Below are 24,884 nucleotides of genomic sequence, written 5' to 3'. Positions count from 1 at the left end.
GCTGTACCATCACCATTTAACCATCGTGTCATCGCCATGATAGCATCGTTCCATCGTACCCTCGTGGCAATAATACGATATAACACATGACAGCAATGTGATTTAATATGAGACTGTTGATTGGTTGATTGTTTTTAACGGATGTATCATGCACTGCAGCGTGTCACGCAGTTGTTTTATATGACGTCAAAGTTTCATATTATTTCGATTATGATGATTATTAATTGTAAAAGATGTGTTATGTTGACGAAAGCAGAAGCACTTTAAAAAATGATCCCCTAGATACAAATCATAATACACGATTAACAATGCATTGTTTTAATGAAACAAAATTTAATTAGATCAGAGAATTCTAAATCCGTAATTTTCTCCATTAGAACGTGTTATAACGATATCATCAAATGTAGAAATCTGAAGAGCATTGTAATAAATTCAGAAGAAAAAAAAAAAGGAAAAAAGTTCACTATGTTAATCAATTCGTTGTATTTGTCTTTGTACTAAAAGTGTATTGCTGTAGCTTACAAATGAAACATGTATTACTTATATGTTAAGTAAATTCCAAAATATTCACACATACCATAAACCTCCACTTCACAGAGCTCATTATATGCGAAGGTACTATAACCATCAGGGTAGGTCTTTCCTTGTAGCCTTTCGTTGTAGTACATGACGTATTGTCCATGAACTGGACACGTGACGTTGAGGACGGCGGGTATTGTGTCTCTTGTGTAGGTTGTGTCGTGGAAACACAATGCAGCTTGATTTATGTCGGTTGTGTTTGATACGTATAACGAAAAACCCAAAAATCTACCACCAAAAGGATTTGTTGGACCTGAGATATCAAACATAAACAACGTCAAACAAATTTATAAAATATGAATGACAGTCTAATAAGAAATAATCCTCACCATCTTTCAGTGCACCATCTTTCAGTGCACATGTAGTGTTGCAAATTTATCAAAACCTGCAATCAAAGGGGATAAAACATGTTTTCCATTGTTCTAAACAACATGGTAGAAAATTGTATTTGGGATTATAAGGCAGGGAAAAAGGAATCACCCTGTTGTGATAAATCAATACTGATACGATTTCCTCTCGATCATTTTTTTTCTCGTTCAATGTGTATCCAGTCAGTAACAGGGACAACTGGGTCGAAATCTTAATATCTATTTACAGAAGACAAAGGTATACTTATCTAGTGTGTTATATAATTATTGTAGCACTTCATATAATATACGTGTTCATCATATAAAAGATGCGTGGTAATCTTATACAAGTGTAATTAACATCAAATAACGGTATCTTATTTCGTTTCTCAATGACCATGTAGCGTTGAGAGTTGTTCGTGAATTGATCGTGCTGTATTTATCTTCACATAGTTAAGAGTTAATTAATTGCAATCTATGAAAATATCATACGATACAAGTATATAGAAAAAATCAGTAAAATGTCACCCACCTTGTAAAAACGATGTTAAATCATTGCACATACGTATTGATGAGGGATCAAATTTACTTTGCCGCCCCCCCCCCCCAAAAAAAAAAGAACGCGCTAATATATAGTACGCCGAATGCGTCATTTTTATAATATGCAATCGCGTTAGTGATTGTCAAATTTGAAAAATAAGCGGTTTTTATTCAGGATTTTGACCCAAAAAGGGAATTTCTTGTTATTTTTTCATGTTAAAAACTTCGTTTTAAACGACAGTTTTTAACTGGTATTGTAAATACGATCAATAAACAATGATATTTACAATATACATGATTCTTCAAAATGACATCCTTTTGTTAATTTCACACGCGCCGATTCTGAGCAAAGCGAATATTTACGACTTTGACAGTTCAACATGTATTCAATGTAAACAAATATACGAATGAAAAATAAAGATCTTGTGAAAATATGTGATTCTTTGGAGAGCATAATTAATTGGCTGATACAAGTAGGTCTTATTCTGAATCTTCGTTACTGTATTTGTAAATCGTGTGGTTTTAGAGTATTTGGACTGCGAAAGGACTCGTCTTACAGTAGCGATATCCACGTTTGGAGATGTAGCTACAAAAAATGCAACAGGAAAGTATCGATTAGAAAGCCATCTTGGTTTGAAATTTACAATTTAACATTGAACAAAAAATCATTTTTATCACCAATTTTTGGGTTTATAAATGTGCTCAAGATTTCGTTATTCACAAACTTGAAATTTCTCAAAAAACTATAACAGATTGGTACAATTTTGGACGAGAAGTTTGTGAAATATATTTGGAAAAGTACGGCAGTAACATCATCGTGGGGCCTGGTAAAACTGTTGAAATTGATGAATCAAAATTTCGGAAAAGGAAATATCACAAAGGAAGACGTGTGAATGGGGTGTGGGTGTTTGGAGGAATTGAGAGGGATTCCAAAAATTGGTTTTTTTTTTGGTCAGCGTGGCAGACAGGACTGCAGATAATCTGGTGACAACAACCAAGAAGCACATCAGGCTTGACACAACTATCATAAGCGATTGTTGGGGAGCATATAGTTTTCTCAGTGATGAAGGATTCAATCATTTGACTGTGAACCACATCGTTAATTTTGTGGATCCTAAATCCGGTGCCCACACAAACACGATCGAATCAACTTGAAGGGCACTTGAAAAATCTTTGCCAATTCATGGAACTCAGAAAGTACTGTATGATAGCTACTTTGCACAATATTGTGTCAGGAAAATATTTCTAAAAGAATCCATCGATCCATCTATCACTTTCTGTCAAATTATTTTAAAAGAAGTTTATAATCCAGAATCAGCAAAATCAGACTTTATAACGGACACAAAAAACAACTTTCAAATGCAACCTCCAAACCCCCAAAAATCAAGAAAAGTCTACCTTTCACAGATGTAACTAACACTCTTAATAGCAGTCTGGATAATTTTCAGTTTTAATGTAAGCTATTTAATATCGTTATCTGAACATGTTTTTATTGCAAGTCATCGGAAAGAAACGGCGTCGAAATGTTTACTTTTGCATAGCTACCAGGATGTGGGTCGCGTGACATGTGCATTGCATAAACTTCCGGGGACCGGCAAAGTAAATTCTACCCATTTATGAGACATGTTAATTTAATCGACAATGCATACACATTTCAACATCTCTCTCTCTCTCTCTCTCTCTCTCTCTCTCTCTCTCTCTCTCTCTCTCTCTCTCTCTCTCTCTCTCTCTCTCAGGCGTCAGGGGAAAACCTAACATCAACATTACTAAAAAGTATTTGATTGATTGATTGTATATTGTTCAACGTCCCTCTCGAAAATTTGTCACCCATATGGAGACGTCAACATTGCCGGTGAAGGGTTGCAAAATTTAGGTCTATGCTCGGCGCTTACGACTTTGATAATTCTAATTTTCTTAGTCTTAACTTTATGGTACGGTTCTGTTGTACATAACAAAATACACAACTTTACACAGATGAATGTCTGACTCCTTTGATTTATGCATGGCTGAGTGACGGTGAATTGTTTACACCGATTGGAAATAAAATAAATCTGGTTGAAACAGGTAACATAATGTGACATGTCTCATATTTATATGTACATGCAATAATTTAAGAGCGTTTTACATGGTGGAAAATAAAATGGTAGAAATTCGGACCATACAACTTTAACAAGTTCAAGTTGTATGATGAATAGAACATTGTTGTGGGATTTAAATATCTTGTACCATAGTTTCGTTCAAAGTGTGGGTTATCTGTACATAACATACTTTTCTTCACACCCCGCCCACAGACTCGAAAAAACAACATCACTGTCCATTGTATGAGGTTCCTCCAGATCAAAATTGCCCATATCAAACACGGATAACTGAGTCAGACTAAGTTGTCCAAAATAAATATTCGCCCTCAATCTCATTTGAAGCTTGAGACAATATAATGGTTTCAATGGTTTCGCCCCCAAAACTTTTTATTTCCCTATTCTCCTGCATGCATGCGAACAAGTCGAGAAACACATGGAAGTAGAAATACGGGTATCATTTATGAAGATTTTATAAAAGACCCAGTCACGTGATGTGAACGCGTTCGAGAGATCGACTTGATTTGTGGACATAGTAAACAGCGGCGGCCAATCAGACTTGTCGTGTTTCTTTTATGGTTTCGTGCCATACAATTCTTAATTTTTTTGTTTCGCTTATGTTTCACCGATTTTTTTTTAATTCATTGTATATACATGTGAATGTTTTTCAGCCAAATTAGTCAAAATATTTATTACAATGAAGCCTATCAAATAGGATTTTTAAAAGAGTAACTACCACCATCAATTAAATATGTTGCTAAATTTTCAAACAGAAAAATGCAAAAATATGGGTTCTTAGAATCTTAATTGTATTTATCTTCAATTCTTTGAAGCAAATACCGGTACTAGTACTCGGAAAATAAGTAAATATGAAATAACAATATTAAAACCAACAGTTCAAACATTTAGATGCATTTAAAAAGGTTTTTTTGTAAAAGAATAATTAACGTTCATACTATTTATGGTGATAGAAAGTCATTTTAATAAAAATATATAGTGTTTAAAGTGTAATGTAAAGACAAAAAGAAAAAAAGAAAAATGGCATCATATTATTAACAGGCGACCGCGCTTCCGAAAGCTAAAATAAAATAAAATAAAATGAATAATAGTAAACTATGGTACATTGATTGAATATTGTTTAACATCCTTCTCGAGAATATTTCATTCATATATATATTATCACTTGGGACACGCCAAAGACTATTTCATGTTTTGCTCGGTCTAAATGTCAAACCATATATACATATTATAAGTCTACATCCTATGTCCATCTATGCGTTCAGTAGAATACTGATTGTACATACTCACAGAAGAGCTGATATCTTGGAAATTGCATAGTGTACCTGAATGCACTATATGACATTACAATGGTTGATTATGAGCCAGCACGAGCCGGCCCATGGAATAAGAATCGTTTCTGCGGGACATTTGTCTGTTACTGCTGAAGTAGTATTTTTTCGCTGAATCTTTTTTGAGTCTAGAAAGAATCACCTGATAACTTCTTGTTACATCCCACGCTAAATGTTTACTGAATATATATTCTATAGTACTTGAGGATGTAAATCTTGTTTTCATAAAATATTGAATATGGTCTCTTTAGTTGTCGATTTTTGTAAATTCTCAATACACGTGGTTCAGACACAATAGTTTATCAAATGCACTGGTTCTCCAAATTTGATAGCGTTATCTTGAAATGTTACCGTTTTTGAGAAAAGCCGCCTCTGAATGAGGTTCAAAGCTAGAATGCATTGGGTCGACTGGAAGCTGACGTGTCTCAATTTACAGTTGCTAGAGATATCAACGTTGCACAAAGCACTATAGCTTTGAACCAGATACCAAACAGCATGGTTCAAGAAATGATCGGCATATAAAGTAGGTAGACCATGCATGCCATCATCAGCAGAGGGTCGCTTAATCCGCTTGCATTATCTTCGTCAACGATTAACAATAGCGTAATATATAATATTTGTTATTCCAGGATTGGCAGTATACACTTATTCCATGCCTACTCTGGAAACAGTATACACCTATTCACTGGCTATGAGGACAATACCAAGTTTATTGTCCCCTAAGACAGCAACTATTTCCCAAGGCGCAGCCGAGGGAAATAGTTGCTGTCAAGGAGCACAGTAAACTTGCTATTGTCCTAATATTATACCGAAGTAGACTTTACTTATGTCAGACATACCAAAGTGAAGTAAGCTAACATTCGGCATTAGCTTGGATGGAATAGACCGAGGTGATCCGAGTGGCAAACTAATCAGAGTTATCAGACTTTGACGTCACAGAAAAGAAAACGCGGGGAAATATAGCATTCGGTAAATAGTTTCGATACTATTTCCATAGGGCAAGTAGTTCAGAAACTATTTCACGGCTAGCGTTATACAGAAGAAATAGCAAATTTATTCACCTAACATTTATAAAGCAAAACATTCTGAGGTATAATAATCAAAGCTATTGTCCCGAGGGAGTGATGATGACCCGGAGAACAACAGGTTCCCGGGTCTTCGCCACTACCGAGGGGCAATAGTTTTGACAATTGCTCGACTGAACATGAAATAATTGTTTTGTTACCTAATGTGTTAATCGGGCAATAGTTTATCATGTGACCGGGGAATAGCTCGTCACGAGACCGGAAAATAGTTCGACATATAATGAACTGTTTCACATCTGCTCATTTTGTGTATCCTTTTCTGAAAGGTTAAGAACAGTGATCAATCTCAAATCTTATAAGCAATACAAAATAGAGAGTTGGGCAAACACGGACCCCTGGATATACCAGAGGTGGGATCAGGCACTTAGAAGGAGTGAAAATTCCCTGTCAACTGGTCACACCCGCAGTGAGCCATATATCTTGATCAGGTAAACGGAGTTATCCGTAGTGAAGAGTGTGCAAGGAACGGCCTATAAATTGGTATGAAACAAGTCAGACAGCATTTGGCCCAATGATAGGTTGTGTAACAGGAGGGGAGAAAATGCAACGTACCAGACCAGGATTCGAACCCGGGCCCCCTGCATCTCTAGTCAGGTGCTCTACCAACTGAGCTATCTGGCCACCGGTGATCGAACCCGGCTGACCGCTACATCCCCCCCCTTAAATGTCTTCACACCTGAAGACATCAACCCAGGATCTTTATCCCCTGGCAGGCATTTTCACCTGTCAGTTCCAGGGGCTGGTCACGGCACCAAATATAACAGGAGGGGAGAAAATGCAACGGACCAGACCGGCATTCGAACCCAGGCCCCCTGAATCTCTAGTCAGGTGCTCTACGAACTGAGTTATCTGGCCACCGGCGATCGAACCTGGCTGACCGCTACAGTTGTAATGGCAAAGTAGATCGTTACATGTATAACGACCATCGACTTTGCGAAATGCTGACTTTAAACGAGACTGTTGAAAAATCAAATAGCCTGTCTCAATTCAAAAACTGATGATACGCAGAACAAGCTTTTGTATATCGAATCAGTTGAGAGATATAAATATCACATGCAGGTTATACTGGAATAATGGGAAGTTAGCGATGAAGAAGCTGATTAAGATCGGAAAAGAGATAAAAATACGTAATATAAATTTATACATTAGATTAGGTAACAAATCAAACTGTTTGACTATGGGATGCTGGATTAAGAGCGCGCAGACCTCTTAGTGACATTGTTCTGCCTCCGCAACATCGTCAATAGTCTTGGACCCATATAGTGTGGTTGCAGCAACGCTGGTGCACATTTTGGTTCGGCGATGAATCTCGATCTTTACTGCAGAGGTTTGATGGAAGCCTCAAAGTGTATAGGCGCAAACATGAACGTTTTGCACAACATTACATCCAGGAGGCTGACCAGTTTGGAGGGGTATACAGTTTTGATTACAATTAGAGCAAAACAGCATCACTAGACGAGAGTTGTTATAAACTAAACTCTGTGCAAGGGAAGACGTTTCCAGTTAACCATTGGTGCTCATGGGGACTAGATATTGAACTTAGGTTACCTTAACCTGTTAATGGCTGCAATTATGCGATACTTCGATTTTAACCCGGCGTTTTCATAGTTTTTGTGTTATCAATTATTGAGTATTTCTCATGTATTCAAATGAATATGAAATTGTACTGTGTTTTTCTCTTTTTTGACCAGTGAATTTAGATTTCCAATTTTGATGCATATTATGCGCTATGATTTGTTGTGACAGGAATAAGTATGTCAAACGTGTACAAAAAACGACTTGGCGCAAGTGAATGGATGTGATTGTTTACTGATATTTTGTGCATGTGCATCAATGAGAGAAAATGTGTCTATGCAAATCTTTATAATGTAGGAAGGCATGATAAATTTCGATACTGCTATAATCGATCATTGTTTGTATAAAAAAACACCTTCAAACTTGATGAATTTCGATATTTTTGGTAAATTATTAACGATGCTAGTGTTTTTGCTGATATTCTCCAACATTTGAATGCGTTTCATCCCTCTATTACATCTTTTACTTGTGCTAAAACAATTTCTTGCAGGAACTTTGAAAAATATAAAATTGGGTCACGTAACTAATAGGATAATGTGACAATTAAAAGGGTATAGTAAATATTCCTAATTTCATCTAACTAATACACATTTAAGTTGCATAGTTATGTGGATTTTAGCGACATAATGAAAGATTTAAGTGTGTCATATTTGCTACTTTTATATTACAGGAGTAACCATTGTTTTGTCCTGTTTGTCTGAAATTTGAACCTTGCTCATAACTTAGTGATTATGTGACCGTCACATTTCACATATGCATTCACTGTGACGATACCTTCTTATGGTATAAAATATGTAACCTTGTGACATTGACCTATGTTTAAGAAAACCTCACTTTGGTAATACAGTGTATCTCTAAACTATTCAAGATATGACTTTGGTATTTTTAATATAAATTCTTTAGGCAAGAAATTTCATTTGATACCAATGGTGCCTTGACTCTAAAGATTGTCCAAAATGTTAAAACTTTAACTTGTTCATAAATTTTGAATAGGGTGTGATGAACTCTTCATATTTAATGCATAATTTCTTTGTGACAATATGTTTTCCTGGGACCAAAGTTGTTAACTTGATAACATTGTCCTTGGATCGTGACCTGTTTTTACGAAAATATAACCCAAGCAATATTCCGTAAGCTATAAGGGCTTCATAATATATATATATATATATATATATATATATATATATATATATATAAGAAGACCGTACATTTCGCACCATAATTTGTGAATCGTGACATTGTATTGTGGTTATGTTAAAACTCCCAGGGATAGGTTGCGGTCAAAATATTTTATGGGAATAAAAATTGCTTTAAAATCTTTTTAAAATCAGAATAGCTCATTAGTAGGGACATGATGACTCAGTTGAGGGATATAGCCAATGTATCTCTTGCTATGTTACGTATCACTTATTTCGATATGATATACCCGTCTTTAAGCTGGCCAGCGTGGTTTAGTGGTTAATGTGTTAATTTTTTCACGCAGTTGTTTGTTCCAGTCCTGCTCAAACGTACGCCATAAACAATATGCAATAACTGCTCCTTCTCCACATGCTTAGTATTAAATATAGTTTTATTTAACAAGGACTAATAACAAAGTTTCACAACTTCTATCAATATTCTTCATCGGTTCGGGTATTACCGTGAAAGGATAATTGATATGAGAAGAAACTGGAGTACCTGGGAAAATGCACGTGCACGAGTGGGCGACTACATACTGCTACTGGCTACCTAAACTGGTTCCCTGTTTATCTCGCTTCTCAACGGGTACTGACGACAATGCTGATCGAACTTCGGTCGCAGCTGTGAGAAGCAGGAACGTTAGCCGCTACGTTTCCGGAAATACAAAAGCACGGATTTTTTTAATGAAACCATGAGAAAAGTGAATCTGTGTCACGACAGCATTGCCGCGATCTATATTCCTCACTAAATGTCACAGCTGACGACATTCCTATTTTCAATTCAAGGAGATTCACAGATTCTAATATAATTTTTTCCTTCGTCTTAAATGTATACACTTGTATATTAATCGCAACGATTACTAAAGAAATTAAATTGAAGTAACAGTGTTAGGTCAAATGGGGTTATTATCAAACAACTACTTACGTTGATATTTAAATGATGAGTAATTCACTTTCACATGATTAATATGCTATTTTTCTTTATTCCAACATCGAAACAGTTCAAGCTTTTGTTTGAATATTTTGAAATATATTTTAGACGTTGACTCTAGTGATTTTCTGTGTGAATAATTCGTGTAATTGAAAGTATCACAAAACATACATATAAAAAAACAGATAAATAGTCTAATTTGTATATTTGATGAGAATTTATTGTGTATTCGCTGTTTCTTATGAAATCACTTTTACATATTGAACAATAAAAATTACCAACGGTACACAGGTTACAGGAAATCCGTGTGTGATTTATGTACAACCGTCGTCTGACGGGACGTATTATGTTATGGCGCTGTCCTTGCTTGTGTCCGTTCGAGGTCGTATTTTCAAGACATTTTTCCGTGACAAATTAAATTTGGTCACAATTTCACCCCTGAAAAGCGTAAGAGTGAGTGTGTATTTCAGCTGGATTGATGCACCAAGACTTACTTTAGGGCTAAAAGTACGTCAAATAGTTTTCCGAACTCTTTTCGTTACGGATACAGATATTGCCCTGGAATTTCATCAAAAACGTCTTCTCCAAGGAATACAAGTTCAAGATGCATTTCAGCTGGATTAGTGCACCCGTGACCTATAAATAGTTTCCTGGAATTTTTCTCATTATGGATACAGATATTGCACTGGAATTTTGTCATCACTGTCCGTCGGACGCATGATGTACCTATGCGGTTCTCTTGTTAGTCCTAATACAACAAGTTTAAAAGCAATGCAATTCCAGAGGCCAATCTGCATCAAACATAGATGAATAAAGCCGATATTAGAGTAGACACATATGTTGCTACGGGGAACTAAAGTACACCCAAGAAAAAAATGAGAGAAACTAGTCGGTGTACGTCAACTTAAATACCTCGATCAGACATTTGAATTCACTGATATGGGAAGAAGTTAGAATTTTTCAAAACTACTAAAAATATCAATGGACACTTTATCTTTCAATATTGAATCTTGATTCAAAAAAATATATATCATCGAGTTATTGGTATATCTAAAAACGTCCATGTTAGAAAAGTGTTAAATTATTTCAAGTATTAATCAATTTATTTTAAATGATCTGTCATTCTTCTCTCTCCGTCCCCCTCTCTTTCTAGCTCTCTTCTTGTCACTCTGAGTATGACACAAGATATATACATACAGTGTAGGACAAGGCAATCATTTAATATTGTGATATCAGATATTACACCAATGGTCTAGGTAATACTATGTTTGTCATATAATTATGTTTGTCATCACGATCATATTTATTCATGTTTTCACCATGAACTGTTTAGGGGGGAAATAAATTGCGGTGGAAATTTCCACTATATTTGCCGTCTAGTCAAACTCGCGAATTTAAGAAACCATGAATATTTTTATAACCCTTCTTTAATACATAATGTGTTTAAAAAAAGGGGGGTGATAGTGATTCGAATACACGAATTTATAAACCCGCAAATGTGTCTAAAATGGAAAAAAACCGCGAAAATTACAACCCGTGAAATTAGTCACCTATACAGCATTCATATGATAGTGCATATACTTATATGGAAATACACTCTAAACGTAAAATAAGTATTGATTAATTTGATAATACATGTGTATGTAAAACTTATACAGTACCAATTTTGATGCACCAGATGCGCTTTTCAACAAATAATGTCTCTTCAGTGATGATCAACTGAAATGTTTGAAATCCGAAATAACATTGAAGTTTTAGAGCTATTATAGGGAAAAACTGTGTGCCAAAAAAGTGGAGTCAAATTCGTCTAAGGATAAGAGCTATGCGTGAGGGAGATAGTCCTTAATTTTGAAATGAATTTCTAAATTTTATAACGGCAATTAAATATGCATCCGTATATAGAGAAAAAACACCACAACTTTTCAAAAGCCAAAACGAATTGCGAAGCCGTTTACCCCATGCATCATTCTCCGTCCTGTAATAAATGGTAATATGACGTATACTGAGGATGTTCTCTAGGTCCACTCTCCATGTAGCTGTCTGTTGATTATTATTTGATATGGCACACTCCCCTCCCACGGAGGTCAGGCTAGATTTGAATCCATCCACAGCATTACTTGCATCGGACCTATCTCTACCTGGTTCAAATTGATGATGTTGCCATGCCGGCTTGTTAAGGGCAATGTTTTCTGTAGAAAAGTAAAATTAATATCTGAATACCAAACGTACACAACCCTACAATTATTCTGTAGAAACAGTATTTCCTCATACACACGTTACAGTAAAAAAACGGCTACAGAGAACACATTTACATGTACGATTCACGCTAATAGCAAAATTATTTTTTTATGCTGTGGTTATAATGGGTGAAATCTAAGATCAATGTCGTCAGTTTCTGTCATCCGACATCGATTACACTTCAATGGAAAAAGACAAAAATAAGACAATATACTTTAATGAGCAATTAATAGTTCTAATGTACACTTTTAAATTTGGATAATTACATTTTCAACTGTTTCTCTTATGTAACACTTTTACGAGTAATACATATCTATCAATGTATGAATATCTATACGGTGTCAACAGAGGTCAAATCTGTGCGTATGAACATTTGTTAAAGGTTATCGTTTCAACTTTTTCTAAGGTAATACACATCTACCTTTGCTTCCGCTTATTACACAAGTCTATCAATAGATAAAATCAACAGCACAACATATATGAATTCTTTTATTTGTATTCCAAGCAGTGGACTTTCATCAATGATAAAAACATTTCTGTAAAACAATGTCTTACTTATAAAAGGTGTATGTCTAAAATTTCGTCTGCTACACTGATCCCTGGTCACCCTTATGTAAACAATGGCTGAATTTGGCAACTTTGATATGGGTGATGCGGAATTGTACCTGCTGCTAGATGATGAAATTTGACCTTTAGCAAAAAGATTATTAACAGGATTGATGGCCGATATTTGTAAGTCGTCAAAGTGCATTAAGACCTACACACCGCACTGCCTGCGTGTCATAGCAGCCATGAGTGATGTCGCTTTCCGAGCATGCCAAATCATTTTTATGCCCGGGCATCGAAGCGAGGCGTCGGTGAAAACCTATAACAGAAATTTATCGAGTCAACAGAAGCGTTCAGTGAGCTCATGTTTGACAACAATTAGAAATCCAAATCCAAACCGTCGCTTACATTTGTGCACTTCCACATCCTCTGCGATGTCAGTTCTTTGAGGAGATTCATATATGCGTCCTCTGCCTTATCTATAAGACATTTGCCTACACCTGACGACTGCCGCCCTGTTTTTCATGTTTTTCCACTTCAGTTTTCTCTTTTGTTAACTCCGTAATGTCTACATAATGTCTATCAAAGTCAGTCTTCAACAAGTGTGTCTTCGACTTTCAAAAGTTAAAGGGCGCATCAGAACTGTAGCGTTGCGCACCCCTTTTCGCATTACTTTTTAACAGTTTTTCCAAATTACTAATTTAGACATAAGGAAGAGTTTTCAATTATATACTCATGAGTTAATGTATATGTCTTTGTTTATATGCTTGCTTTTTAGCGTCTTAACAATTAAAACAGTTCTTCGTTTGATGGAACCTTGTTTCGTGTTTTCGTCATTTTGAACTAAGCGTTATGTAGGTCAACAATGTGAAATGTATGGAAACGTGTTGTTAACACAATTCAGGAATGGTCATCGATTTAAAATGTAAATATAAGTAATAAGATATCATTTTAAAATATATATCGGAATAAAAATACGGGTTGGTACGTGATCAAAATTTCATCACGTTACCAACCTGTATTTTTACCCCGATATATATTTCAAAATGATACCTTATCTTAGATAAACAGTAGAAAATGTATGTAGAGTGTTGGTTATAGTCGTGTGTGGTTACTTCTTAATCGATTGATTTCAACATTCATCATATTTATGTTTAAAAGTCATAGGAGACGATTTAAAAAAAAAAATCAGTTTCTTACGAAAATGTGTTGTTAAGTAAAGTGATAGTATTATCATTCTTCATATATACCCTAATGTAAAAGAATGTTAAGTAGTCACTTTTATTATATGGCTAATAAATAATATATTATATAAGCTACGTAAAATATAGAGAATGTTAGCGTTTAATATCCCGATAATTTATTGAACGCTAACATTGCATTGCGTAAATTGTGTGCCCGCGAAACATTCCGAGTATGAGCGTTCAATATTGACCTTACCGTAACGACAAGCCAATGGTGGGTTTGATATTGAACAGTTAACAAATGCATGCTGATATTGCACATTTTCACCTTAGATGCCAATATTGATGAATTCTTGTCTATTTCGGAGTATTTTGAGTGAAAAGGGATGTAAGTTAACAACTAAATACCTTAACTATATAATGAAAGGGTTATTGAACTTATATTGGTGAATATTGGAACTTGTTGGCTGTCAAAATGCACTCGCAAGCTCGTGTATTTTTATAACCAACTTGTGTTAATATTTACCAATATAAGTTCAATAATCCTACAATATTTATTATCATATTCACCTACACACATTACATGTAAAACCTTGAATCATAATGAAAAGAAATTCAATATACGGTGCTCACAATGTGTACAAAGGAAATTCTGATCTGGCTATAAAATGTATCCAAGTCAGGGTGGGATTTAGGCACGTATAACCAAAGTGGGACGGGAGCGATGTCCTCTTTTCTTCGTCAGTTAACCTTTAACTTACCCCCCCCCCCTTTGAAAAAAAATTAAAACGATCCTACGTGGCTGCATGCGGTGAGAAATATTGCAGGTAGTAACTATATATTTCTCTTATCATCATCAGAGAATATACTATGAAAATTTCAATACATTTATTAGGCCTATCAAGCAGTCGGTATTATTTCAACAAACTCAGAATAAATACGACTTTGATCGATCTTCGATCTTGTTCGTCCTCCGACGAAAAATCCTCGATGTCAGGTTGACATTTGCATTAATTATGAGTTCAAAGTGATATTATTGTATAACAAACTATGTTCCCTCATTCAAAAACTCCCCCAGTTGCAAATACATCGTCTATGGGTTTGCTTTTGTTTTTTAATCGCAAATCTGATCGTGATCTCTTACAAATTCAAGGAATCGGGTAACGATTTTCTATTCAGAGTACCTTTGCACTTCGCTTTCTTAGAGTTCATGTCGTTTTTATCTCAAAAAAGCATTTTTATGAGGAGTCTAATAAACGAAGTTGATAATTATGAAGAGAAAAGGTATGGTTAGAAATTGTCCCCTATGACCTTTAAGGGAGTGGAGGGGGAGTCCTGGTGAAAGTTATGCGAATTTAGTTTTTTGTCAGACATTGAACTTTTGATCTCGTCCCTAAAGGATGTTATTTCTAACTGTTTAAATATATATGAACGTATCTAATATGACGAAGTACCTGTATAGAGATTCCCCTGGCTCCATGAATTCGCTATCAGCGTGTATCATTGTGTTCGTAATGTCAACAAATTTTAACAGCCTTTGATACCTTGTAAATGATAAGAATATCTTATCAAGGATGAAATGAAAATATTAATAATTTTGTTAAAGTAAAACTGCCATTTCTGGTTTCTCATAAGGAATGCAAACAATTTAATTAATACACATACATGTAAATGTACGTATGCTGTATTTACACATTAGTGGGATTAAAATGACAAGAAGTGCAGATCCAGAGGGATATGGATCAATACGCTTTGATTGCTCAGAAGTATACACCCTCGCTTATTCCAATAGTAAACACTAAATGTTAAAAGCGTAGTGGATGTATTATTAACGAAATGGATACGTGGGTCGCACTTCTTCCAACAAACTCGTAATCCAACACACTTTTGTGTTTAAAGGAAACATAATTCAATCTTCTTTTTAATACCATTGCATCCTGTTTTAGCAATATTCTGTTACATGATGCAGTGATAAAGTATTATGAATTTAAAGGAGACAACGCATGTTTCTAAACTTTTTCATTTTTCCAGCAAAATTAACTGTTTTTATGCCGAAAACTACTTTAAATGTGTTTTAAATGAAATATTTTTCGTAGCTTTCGAGTTTGAAAGCGATGAAATTCAAATCTTGCGATATGCATATTTTCTTTCGCTAGTTTACGCGCCATTATGTGTGACGTCATATGCGCCCTCGGGTTTGAAAACATCTCTTAGCCATTTCATAAACAGATTAGATTTAATGGACAAAAAACCAATTATCACGTTAACGGCTTGTAAATAATAATACATTAATATGTTTTGTGCCGTGATCGGGTGTACTAGTTGTCGATAGAAAGGATTTAGACTGAGCATTTTTCAATTTTTCGAAGGAAGGTACGAGAAATAAGACGTGGATAATTTTTTTGTTGGAGCAAGAACTTTACCTTAAAAACACACCCAGTCACCTTTTCAAACACCGCTTGGACAGAGACCCTGATAAACTGCGAGAAAATGGATATATCGAAGCTATAAGCACTGCATGATAGGCCTATAGAATATATTCTGTTTTGCTCTTCAAATTCAATACACACTCGGATCAACTGACCTTCACCTTGTAACAACATATATCGACGATACAATGTATAACTTCTACCAACTGTTAGATTTACAAAAAAAATCAAAGATACAAAATAATTGAACTTTTAATTATACAAATAATAGAATATTGTATTTCCTAATTTTAAATTGAATTATAAAATGATTTCCTTATTGAACTCGTAGCATCTTTCAGTGCCTCAGTAGGCTATAACGCCGTGCTCCGACTTCGTACTTCCTAAAGACGTGCATATCACAATTCAAAAATAGTAATGGGATTGCTTTATCAAAATAAGATAATGTGATTACCACTTTAAATTTGAATATTTTTATTGATTTGTGTGCGTGTTATCTTTTTCTTTCTTTCTGAAATACACACGTGACAATAGCTTGGCATTGGGCCTAGTTGTCAACAATTTAACGTATCATAATTTCTCTAATCCAAAAATAAATAATGATTGCACTGTTTATTTTAAAAAAACAGCGCCAATTACAGATGTATAAAGGAATAACATCCCCAAACAGTTTGTAGACAGCGGCCCGTATTTAACATTATTTACTCACAATATTGCCGATTTCATACACGCTTTACTCGCTATATTTGGGTATTTACATCATTATATGTATGCACTGGTGGCGAACACATATAATACTCGGACAATTTGTCAACATCGATTTAAATGATGCCCATGGTAAATAAATTAGGCCCCTAAAAGTTGAGTTTTTAATAATATTTCACAGTACTTTCACAATCCGAAATGCGCATGTGACGTCACTGTACCACGTGACTACCTACCTAATTAACTTGACTTTTTGAAATCGGGGCTTAGATTTAAGTCTGTACTGTGGTTAATTATCGCAAAATTTCGGCGAACGAACAAGTAGAATTAATTACTATAAGCATAAATAAGACAAAATGCATGTAATATTTTTATACTTTGAAAACATGAGATGTGTCCTTTAAGGAATTTTTTTCTACTAATTTTGGATACATAATTATGTTGTTTTGTAGGAAGACATGCATTGTTTGCTTGTTAGATCGCAAGTGTGCAAATTAGGTGTCCATTGAAATTTCAATAGTGTTTAACATGCTTAAAATGGACGTAACAAGATTTAAGGTTTGTTGTGATGTCGTATCAGCGTAGTAAAAGGACGGTCGTAGTGTAACAGTCGTTATTCAGTAGTACTAGCTTGATATAATCGTCACTATTTCGAACAAACTTAATATTCATGCACATGCTTGTATCACAACCTTTCCACTATGTTATTAGGTTATTGTGAAGCATTTTTATTCAAAAGCTTCTACACCAGAAGAAATAATTTTTCCTCTGGCCTTCAACTCGACATTTAGATATATTTATGACGTTTTATATATTAACAATAATCATTTTCATTCATATGTTGATTCATTATATCCATGTGAACTCGTGAAAAAAGACACCACAGAGTCCTCCAAATCTGCCTTGTTAGTTGGTTGTGTATTGTTTAAGGTCCTGCTCGAGAATAGTTCATCAATATGGAGACGTCATCATTGTCAGTGAAAAGCTGCGAAATTTAGGCCATTGATCGACGCTTACGGCCTTTGAGCAGAGAGGGATCTTAATTTTGCCATAAATGCTGTGATACTTTTTAAATAGGTTATGCATAAGCATTGCCTTCTTAATTGATTTTAACATAATTTATTACAATTCTGAACTTTGACCTCTCTGCAAATGGCCAAAATTCTTGTTAAAAAGCTTGTCATTGCTACTCCTACTCAACCAAACGTCATAGAGACACAAAACTCACTAATACATTTATATTGAAACATCCTCTCCTGGAAAGGTTAATCGAAGGGGTCCAGGGTCCTTTAAGCATAAGTATTGCCCTTGAAAGTCTGTAATATCATTATCTAAGTATTAAGCTTTTGCATTGATATAGGTAGAGGTATAAAACCACTTATACTAAGGTCCATTACATTTGACCTTCAAAATAAGGTAATGGTCAAAGTCATATTGAAAATAAAATTTCATTTATTTCCAAAGTCTTTTAGAGTATTTTTAAATACAGTGGATGCTATTTTACCGTATATGTACCTTTAAATCCTTTTCGATAGATTTACCCCACCCAGTAAAGCTTCATAATGTTTAAATCTCATTCATTTCCAAAGTCTTTTAGAGTATTTTTAAATACAATGGATGTTATTTGACCGTATATGTACCTTTAAATCCTTTTGGATGCATTTACCCAACCCTGTAAAGCTTTAGAATGTTTTGATACTATTCGATATAATCAGCGATTTCAACTTTCGCTCTGAAATTTCTGACCTTGAATTTGAGGTCAAGATCTAAGGTCAATATCATCAATAGTTTTTAATGCTGTTAAGTTTTGAATTAGAAATTGTGAAGTTGAGAAATTCGCCCCTCCTTTACAAACCACTACATTCGGTCCTTTAGAATTTCTTACATCATATAAAACATTCTTATCTATTTTTAAACATACAGGGTGGAAATCCCTCTACTTGTTCGCGAATAATTATAATCACTAGTTATTAGGGCTTTCCATCATACTGTGGAAAATCCTTTTGATTTTGTTCTGTTTATTAGGGCGTTCCAACTTTCTTTGGAAAGTCCTATTGATATCATTCTGTCTATTATTATTATTTTCTTCCTTTTCTCTCAGCCAAAAATAATTTGACATCTTTAGACGTATGGAAAACTGTACAGCACATCGTATACAACATCTCGAAATATGATCACATGTGACCCTGCCTACATGAGCTTTTGCCCTTTGAGTTATTGGACCTTACGTAGAAATTATCGTTATCGCTCTTCCTTTGAACTATAAATGACAGGAACATCAAACCTTTGCTGGATCGTAAAAGGTAATTTAATAGAACTGATGTGTACATTTATTGAAAGGATTCAATGAATCTTCACGGGAGTTATTAACCCTTACATTAGACAATTTCCATGCGAGACACGTCAAAGTCAAGAACGATTTACCGTACGGACACAAGATAAAACGGGTTCAGTGACCTTAAACCTTGAAAAGTAGATCAAAGTCAAAGATAATCGAGAAATGACAAAATGACACATTTCGTAACGTCTATGGCTTCCGATTTTACCCCAAGACGAGATGTGCAGAAGCGTCGACAACCCGAAGGACTGCCGCGTTCCGAGTCTACACTCTGGACTCTGACCCTCCACCAAATTACGGCGACTCACATTGAAAACGCATTTATATATATTGGTGCTAAACCCCGAGTCACGTAGACTTGAAACCTTTGTTGACGAATTCACGCCAAAAGCCCACTTCCGGGAAGTGACGAATCTCGGACACCCTTGACACCTTGCGACTGTCCCTGAAATGAGTGTTCATGACTGGTGGCAAAGACTAGAACGGAATTGTCGACCTTGAAAAGGGTCAAGGTCACAAAAATTAAGGTCCCAGTGTCATTGTCCGTTATTATCAACAATTCAACACAACACACACCTGAGCATGACTTCCAGTCTCTCAGCACGTCCTACTTAAAACACAACTTATCCATCCACAATCATCATTATCACACAATCAAATACACATATAAACAGCATTGTAACTCTTCGAATTCCATTGTTTATTGTCTGTCAATTCTACGGCATTTTCAAGAACAATGGCTTCTTTGATCATGGGCAGTTTATAATGCACTTTCACTACTTCGTTATTAAGCAACTTGGTCTGGTGTTGTGGTAGAAATAGTCTCCTAATGATGGAAGTTAAGCAACTTTCATCATAAACAGCAATTGGATGAGTGCCGAAACTTTAGGGGGATTGAAGATTTGGGTGTTGTTAATTGAGGGGATAGAACTGAAGAAATGTTGAAGATCACGAAATTCTGGAAAAAGCAAGTAAAAGATGGAAAGCCCTCTGATAAGTATCAACAGTTATTGTGCACCTGAAGCATGTTCAAACAAAGAAACTCATCTCCTTGAACCAATCCAGATTTTCAAACATCCCATATTGTATATGTCGTATTCCTCTGGCAAATTGAATAAGACACCAGTTGAATTAATAACCCTTTATTAATTAGTGATTAATGTAAACATCTGCTTATTCCACCCTCCACCTCCACACACACGCAGTGGCATTTCTTGGTCTTGACATTTAGATAATGAAGAAAACATGTAAATTAGCTGATTGTTAATGAATACAATAACAATAATTGTACAATGGAAATACCATATGTGCATTGACACCAAATTGGTAAAGGTCAATAACACAGCATTGCCTAAAATATAAATCAATCAAATATCCATATGTGTACATTCTTTTTGGTACCCGGCAAAGAACATATTTGCAAAAATTTTAATTCTCAAATTGCTCAATAACTATATATACTATTTTGACTACGGATAACTCCGTTTACCTGATCAGGGTATACCGTGAACGGCAATCCGAGACAATTTGATGGTACAGAGGTTTAAACAGTCTCGATTGAAGTCAGCATTTCGCAAATTATATGGTCGTTATAACGATATAGTTCGTCAATACAACCTACCACTGGGTCAAATGCTGTCAGACATGTTTCATACCGACTGCTAGGCACTTTTTGGCACACTGATTTTAATTACGGATAACTCCGTTTACCGGATCAGGATATAGGGCTCATGGTGGGTGTGACCGGTCGACAGGGGATACTTACTCCCCTTAGGCACCCGATCCTACCTCTGGCATGTCCAGGGGTCCGTATTTGCCCAACTATCTGCTTTGTATTGCTTATACATTTAGGAGTTATGAGATTTATCACTGTTCGTTATCTTCACCTTTCATATATGTATTTTAAAAAAAATTGCGATATTTATTTTGTAAATACTTGATTGTTTTGTCCATACATATCTAATCCCAACTGCAAAACCAAGAGTCAATAACGTTGTTTTAGTTTTTTTTAAGTGATGCATGAAAGGTAAATGAATAACGTTGTTGAATTACGTTACGAATATTTGTAACGTTATTTGTTTTTTGTTTTTGTTTTTATTTGTAACGTTATTTGTCAAAAACTGCAGCTTTGATGTTGTTGTTTTTTCTTCAAACTTTGACATCTTTATCTTTAAAATAAAAGAACTCGATTATCCTATATTGTTTGTTTCATACATATTTTTCAAATTGTGTTTGTTGCGCTTTGATTTTAGTATTATCAAGATGATTTGCACCAAATTATGTCTAATTTAAGTTGAATTATGCAATGAATAAAGTCAATCACTATTATTTTCTATATAAGTCAATGGACAACAGTGTTGCTATTGATAAAACAATGTTGAAGATGTAATTACTAAAACAAAACTATGCTGTTCAATGAAAAACAATTTTCACAGAATAGTATATACATTGTCAATATACATCGGTCACATTTTCAGGTTGTGTTTCCGAGTAAACCCGCGACCTACGTGAATAACCAAACACTGCATGTTCTCAGCATTGTTTTTGTAAGAAAATGCAATGGAAGTCTGGCATTAAACAGTCTTTAAACATATTATACATTTACATTCGCTTTAGATATGAAAAATATAATTCTTAGATATGAAAAATATATATAGCAATACATTTCAAAATCTTTTAGCAGAGTACATGTAAGTATTGTGTCGTTGTATTTAGTGCGATGTTTATTTTTCGTCTTTGAAACCAAGACATCATAGACAACAACAAAACAAACGAAGGTATGAGATATATTGTCGAGTTAAAAAAAAATGTTTGTAGTATTTTCCAACCAATTTACCTATTGCATATACGGGTTTTTCAACGTGTCGGTTGATAACATCAAATCACGTGACTCGCATAATTGTGTAATCATTGGAGCAAGGTCTTTGTATTGTTTCGCAACTGGAGGTTCACTCGTAATGGACTTTAATTTATATACATGTATGCGCTCTAACATTATCCAAACCACTGTTTAGTGGCAGATTGCTTTGTTTATTTCTCATTTGTAATCATTGGAGCGACACTTTCGCAACGGAAACTTTGCTCGCTATTAATTTATATTTAGACAATGCTCTCTAACATTACCCAATCATTTTTTAAACACATATTTTAAAGGGTTGAAATGTCAATTTGATTTGGTACATATCATTTCAATATTGATTAGTTATCATATATAGACAAAAACACTGATCTGTTTACGGAAACGACATATTTAACGTCTATACACAGTGATATATGATCGTGGCTAGTTAATCAAAGCATGTATTTCAAATACATTCAATAATAATATATAAAACGAAATGTGTAACTTTAAAACTTACAGCCTGTAAACACAATAATGAAATGTGATACTACATAGCGCGCGGGAATTATTATGCAAACATATTTTATGCATGTACATGCAGATGAAGGCAGACAACATTAAACTGGGAAGGTTTATGGAAGAAATGCGTCGATAACTCATAAACATTTACACTGAAAGGAGCTAAATACTTAGGCATACATTTCGGTTGATGCAAATGTGTCCTTAACAGTGTTTATAAGTACTACATATATGATTTAAACTAAATATTCAATTAGTAAGAAATTAGAAGAATGACATACAATTACAATAAATATGAATTATATACCAATGTCATACCGTAAGCTGTGGACAGTGGTAAAGCCAATAAAATCAGATACTTCTGTAACATAATGGCGATGTGTTGAGATCTAAACTAGGAAGTAAATTTGGACCGAACTCCTCCGAAAGTAACCGAATACCTGCGATTGATTTTAATCAATGGTTAGAGGGTTTTAAATGCTAATGGTACAATGGTATAACATATATTTGTTGACATATACAGTATACATAGATGTGCAATGCACCATTGCGACTTTTCACGCCGAATGAAATTCAAATAAACCGTGTTCAATCTATATTTATCCAAAATAAATGAAAAATAAGCGCAGTGCACATACTTGTCAAGATGTTTACTCTTTGTATGGTGTTAATAACCGCGGCGATCGGATGCTACCAATGGGGGCCTCATTACAAAACAAATTCAAAACCTAATATGACGACCCGTTAAGAGTTTCTTTGTGCAATGAGTAAGCACAAATGCACAAATGTCACAAAGCATCAAATCATCAAAGAGCTAGAGTCACAGAAGGTCTCAAAATCGGCCCATATATAATTTGAATCATATAAAATGTCAAAATTTAATCTGATAATATTGTGTTTAAAAAAATAAAATATAGCATAGCGTTACTACATTTGTAGGACGGGTCACGTGGTTTAAACGCCTTTGAATCACATTGCGTCAGTAGACAGGATATAACGTCATTAACACGGACAACTAAATGTTCAAATATAACGCTGAAATACTTCTACACTGTACAGAAGGTAACAGCAAATTGTTTTAAACATGTTTATAAACAAAATGATATTATATGTCCTGTATTTATTCCACAACAATACTCGTATTTTTTATGGTTTACGCGGTGCATGATATCGTTAAGGAGCTATCCTTACATTGTACGTATTTCTACGATATTTTTATTGGTATAACATGTTATAATGGTTTCTCATAATCCAGCTCAGTGTTGAGCATTGTATCAGAAATACATACCGAAATGCACCACCTGTGCACTAATCAGGGGCGGACACAAAAGAGGGTGTGACTCATATGCTTACCCTTTTCTGCCGATGGCTTGGGGTGAAAATCAACTATCACCTCATTCCAAATAACGATTTTTCTTTAAAATGTTCAATTCAAAGAGGATGTGTGTGTTTGCAACCCCTGAAATCCCCGCTAAACCCACGTCTACTGTCAGATTCATGAAATCAATTACCTAATCTCGTATACTTTGAACCACCGTGGTGGTCTAGAGGTAGAGCGTTCACCCGCATGCAGGAGGTCTGGGTTCGAATCCCGGCCGCGACAAACCTAAGTCGAATAAACAATTCCATTACATCAGGTGTGAATGTCAAGGATCCTGGGAGATGATTTTCAAAACGGATGCCCCATGTTTCAGTAGGTGTGGTACGCTAAAGAGCCCTTACTGATCAATGACCGTAAGCGCTGAGCATAGGCCCAAATTTGAAGACCTTCACCGGTCTTGTTGACGTCTCCATATGAGTGGAAAATTCTCCTGATGGACGTTAACCAATATGCAATCAATCAATCGTACACACCGAAAAAAACCCATTAAAATATTAGATACTGCTGAATTTTTCGTAGCCTAAAAACCAAAAAAAGAAAAAAAAAAACCACATACACCCCTCCCAAAAAAAAACCCCAGCCGGATGGGAGGAGTTGTAAGATCCATACGTCAGGTGCCTGTGACATTTACAGTAGGTTTGTTTTCTGAAACCAACTAAATGTCGATTGAACAGGCAATGCGATGCGGCTCTTTAAGAAAAGTAAGATTTAAGCCATTATATTTTATTGATCACTTACTTCAGATTAATACATAAGTATAGATAAATACAATGTTAAATTGCTATTATTTTGATAACAAAATATGTGACATTTAAAAAGATTTCTACCACGATTCTTATTGCTTGCACGTGTAAATGAATATGAAAACGTGGTATTTTAAATCGTGCAAGTAACATTTAGAAGTCCCATTATACTGTGTTACACAATATATAGCTGTAATGATCAGCACAAAAAGAGTTTCGTTACAGTTTTATCAACAAGGCAAGTCGGAGAAAACCACCTCCATATTGCATGCTATCTAACCCACTGAATTCAATATACAT

At 35.0% G+C, this 24,884-nt stretch overlaps 1 protein-coding gene across 1 annotated transcript in view; it reads right to left on the bottom strand.

Annotated features, from left to right (window-relative positions):
- LOC125682845 (receptor-type tyrosine-protein phosphatase kappa-like) overlaps window positions 1–22,897 on the bottom strand; it is a 64,387-nt gene extending 41,490 nt beyond the window's left edge. Inside the window, exons 1-3 of the mRNA XM_056146149.1 lie at window positions 22,779–22,897; window positions 11,615–11,848; window positions 578–832 (exon numbers count right to left, since the gene is read on the bottom strand). Coding sequence (XP_056002124.1) covers window positions 578–832; window positions 11,615–11,848; window positions 22,779–22,830 — 541 coding nt within the window. The 5' untranslated portion in view covers window positions 22,831–22,897. The remainder of the gene's footprint in view (window positions 1–577; window positions 833–11,614; window positions 11,849–22,778) is intronic.
- Window positions 22,898–24,884: the final 1,987 nt, after the last annotated feature.

Source organism: Ostrea edulis, chromosome 8 (genome assembly GCF_947568905.1).
Source record: "Ostrea edulis chromosome 8, xbOstEdul1.1, whole genome shotgun sequence".
NCBI lineage: Eukaryota > Metazoa > Mollusca > Bivalvia > Ostreida > Ostreidae > Ostrea > Ostrea edulis.
The sequence above is the reverse complement of the archived record's forward strand: the minus strand, read 5'-3'. Positions and strand labels throughout refer to the sequence as shown.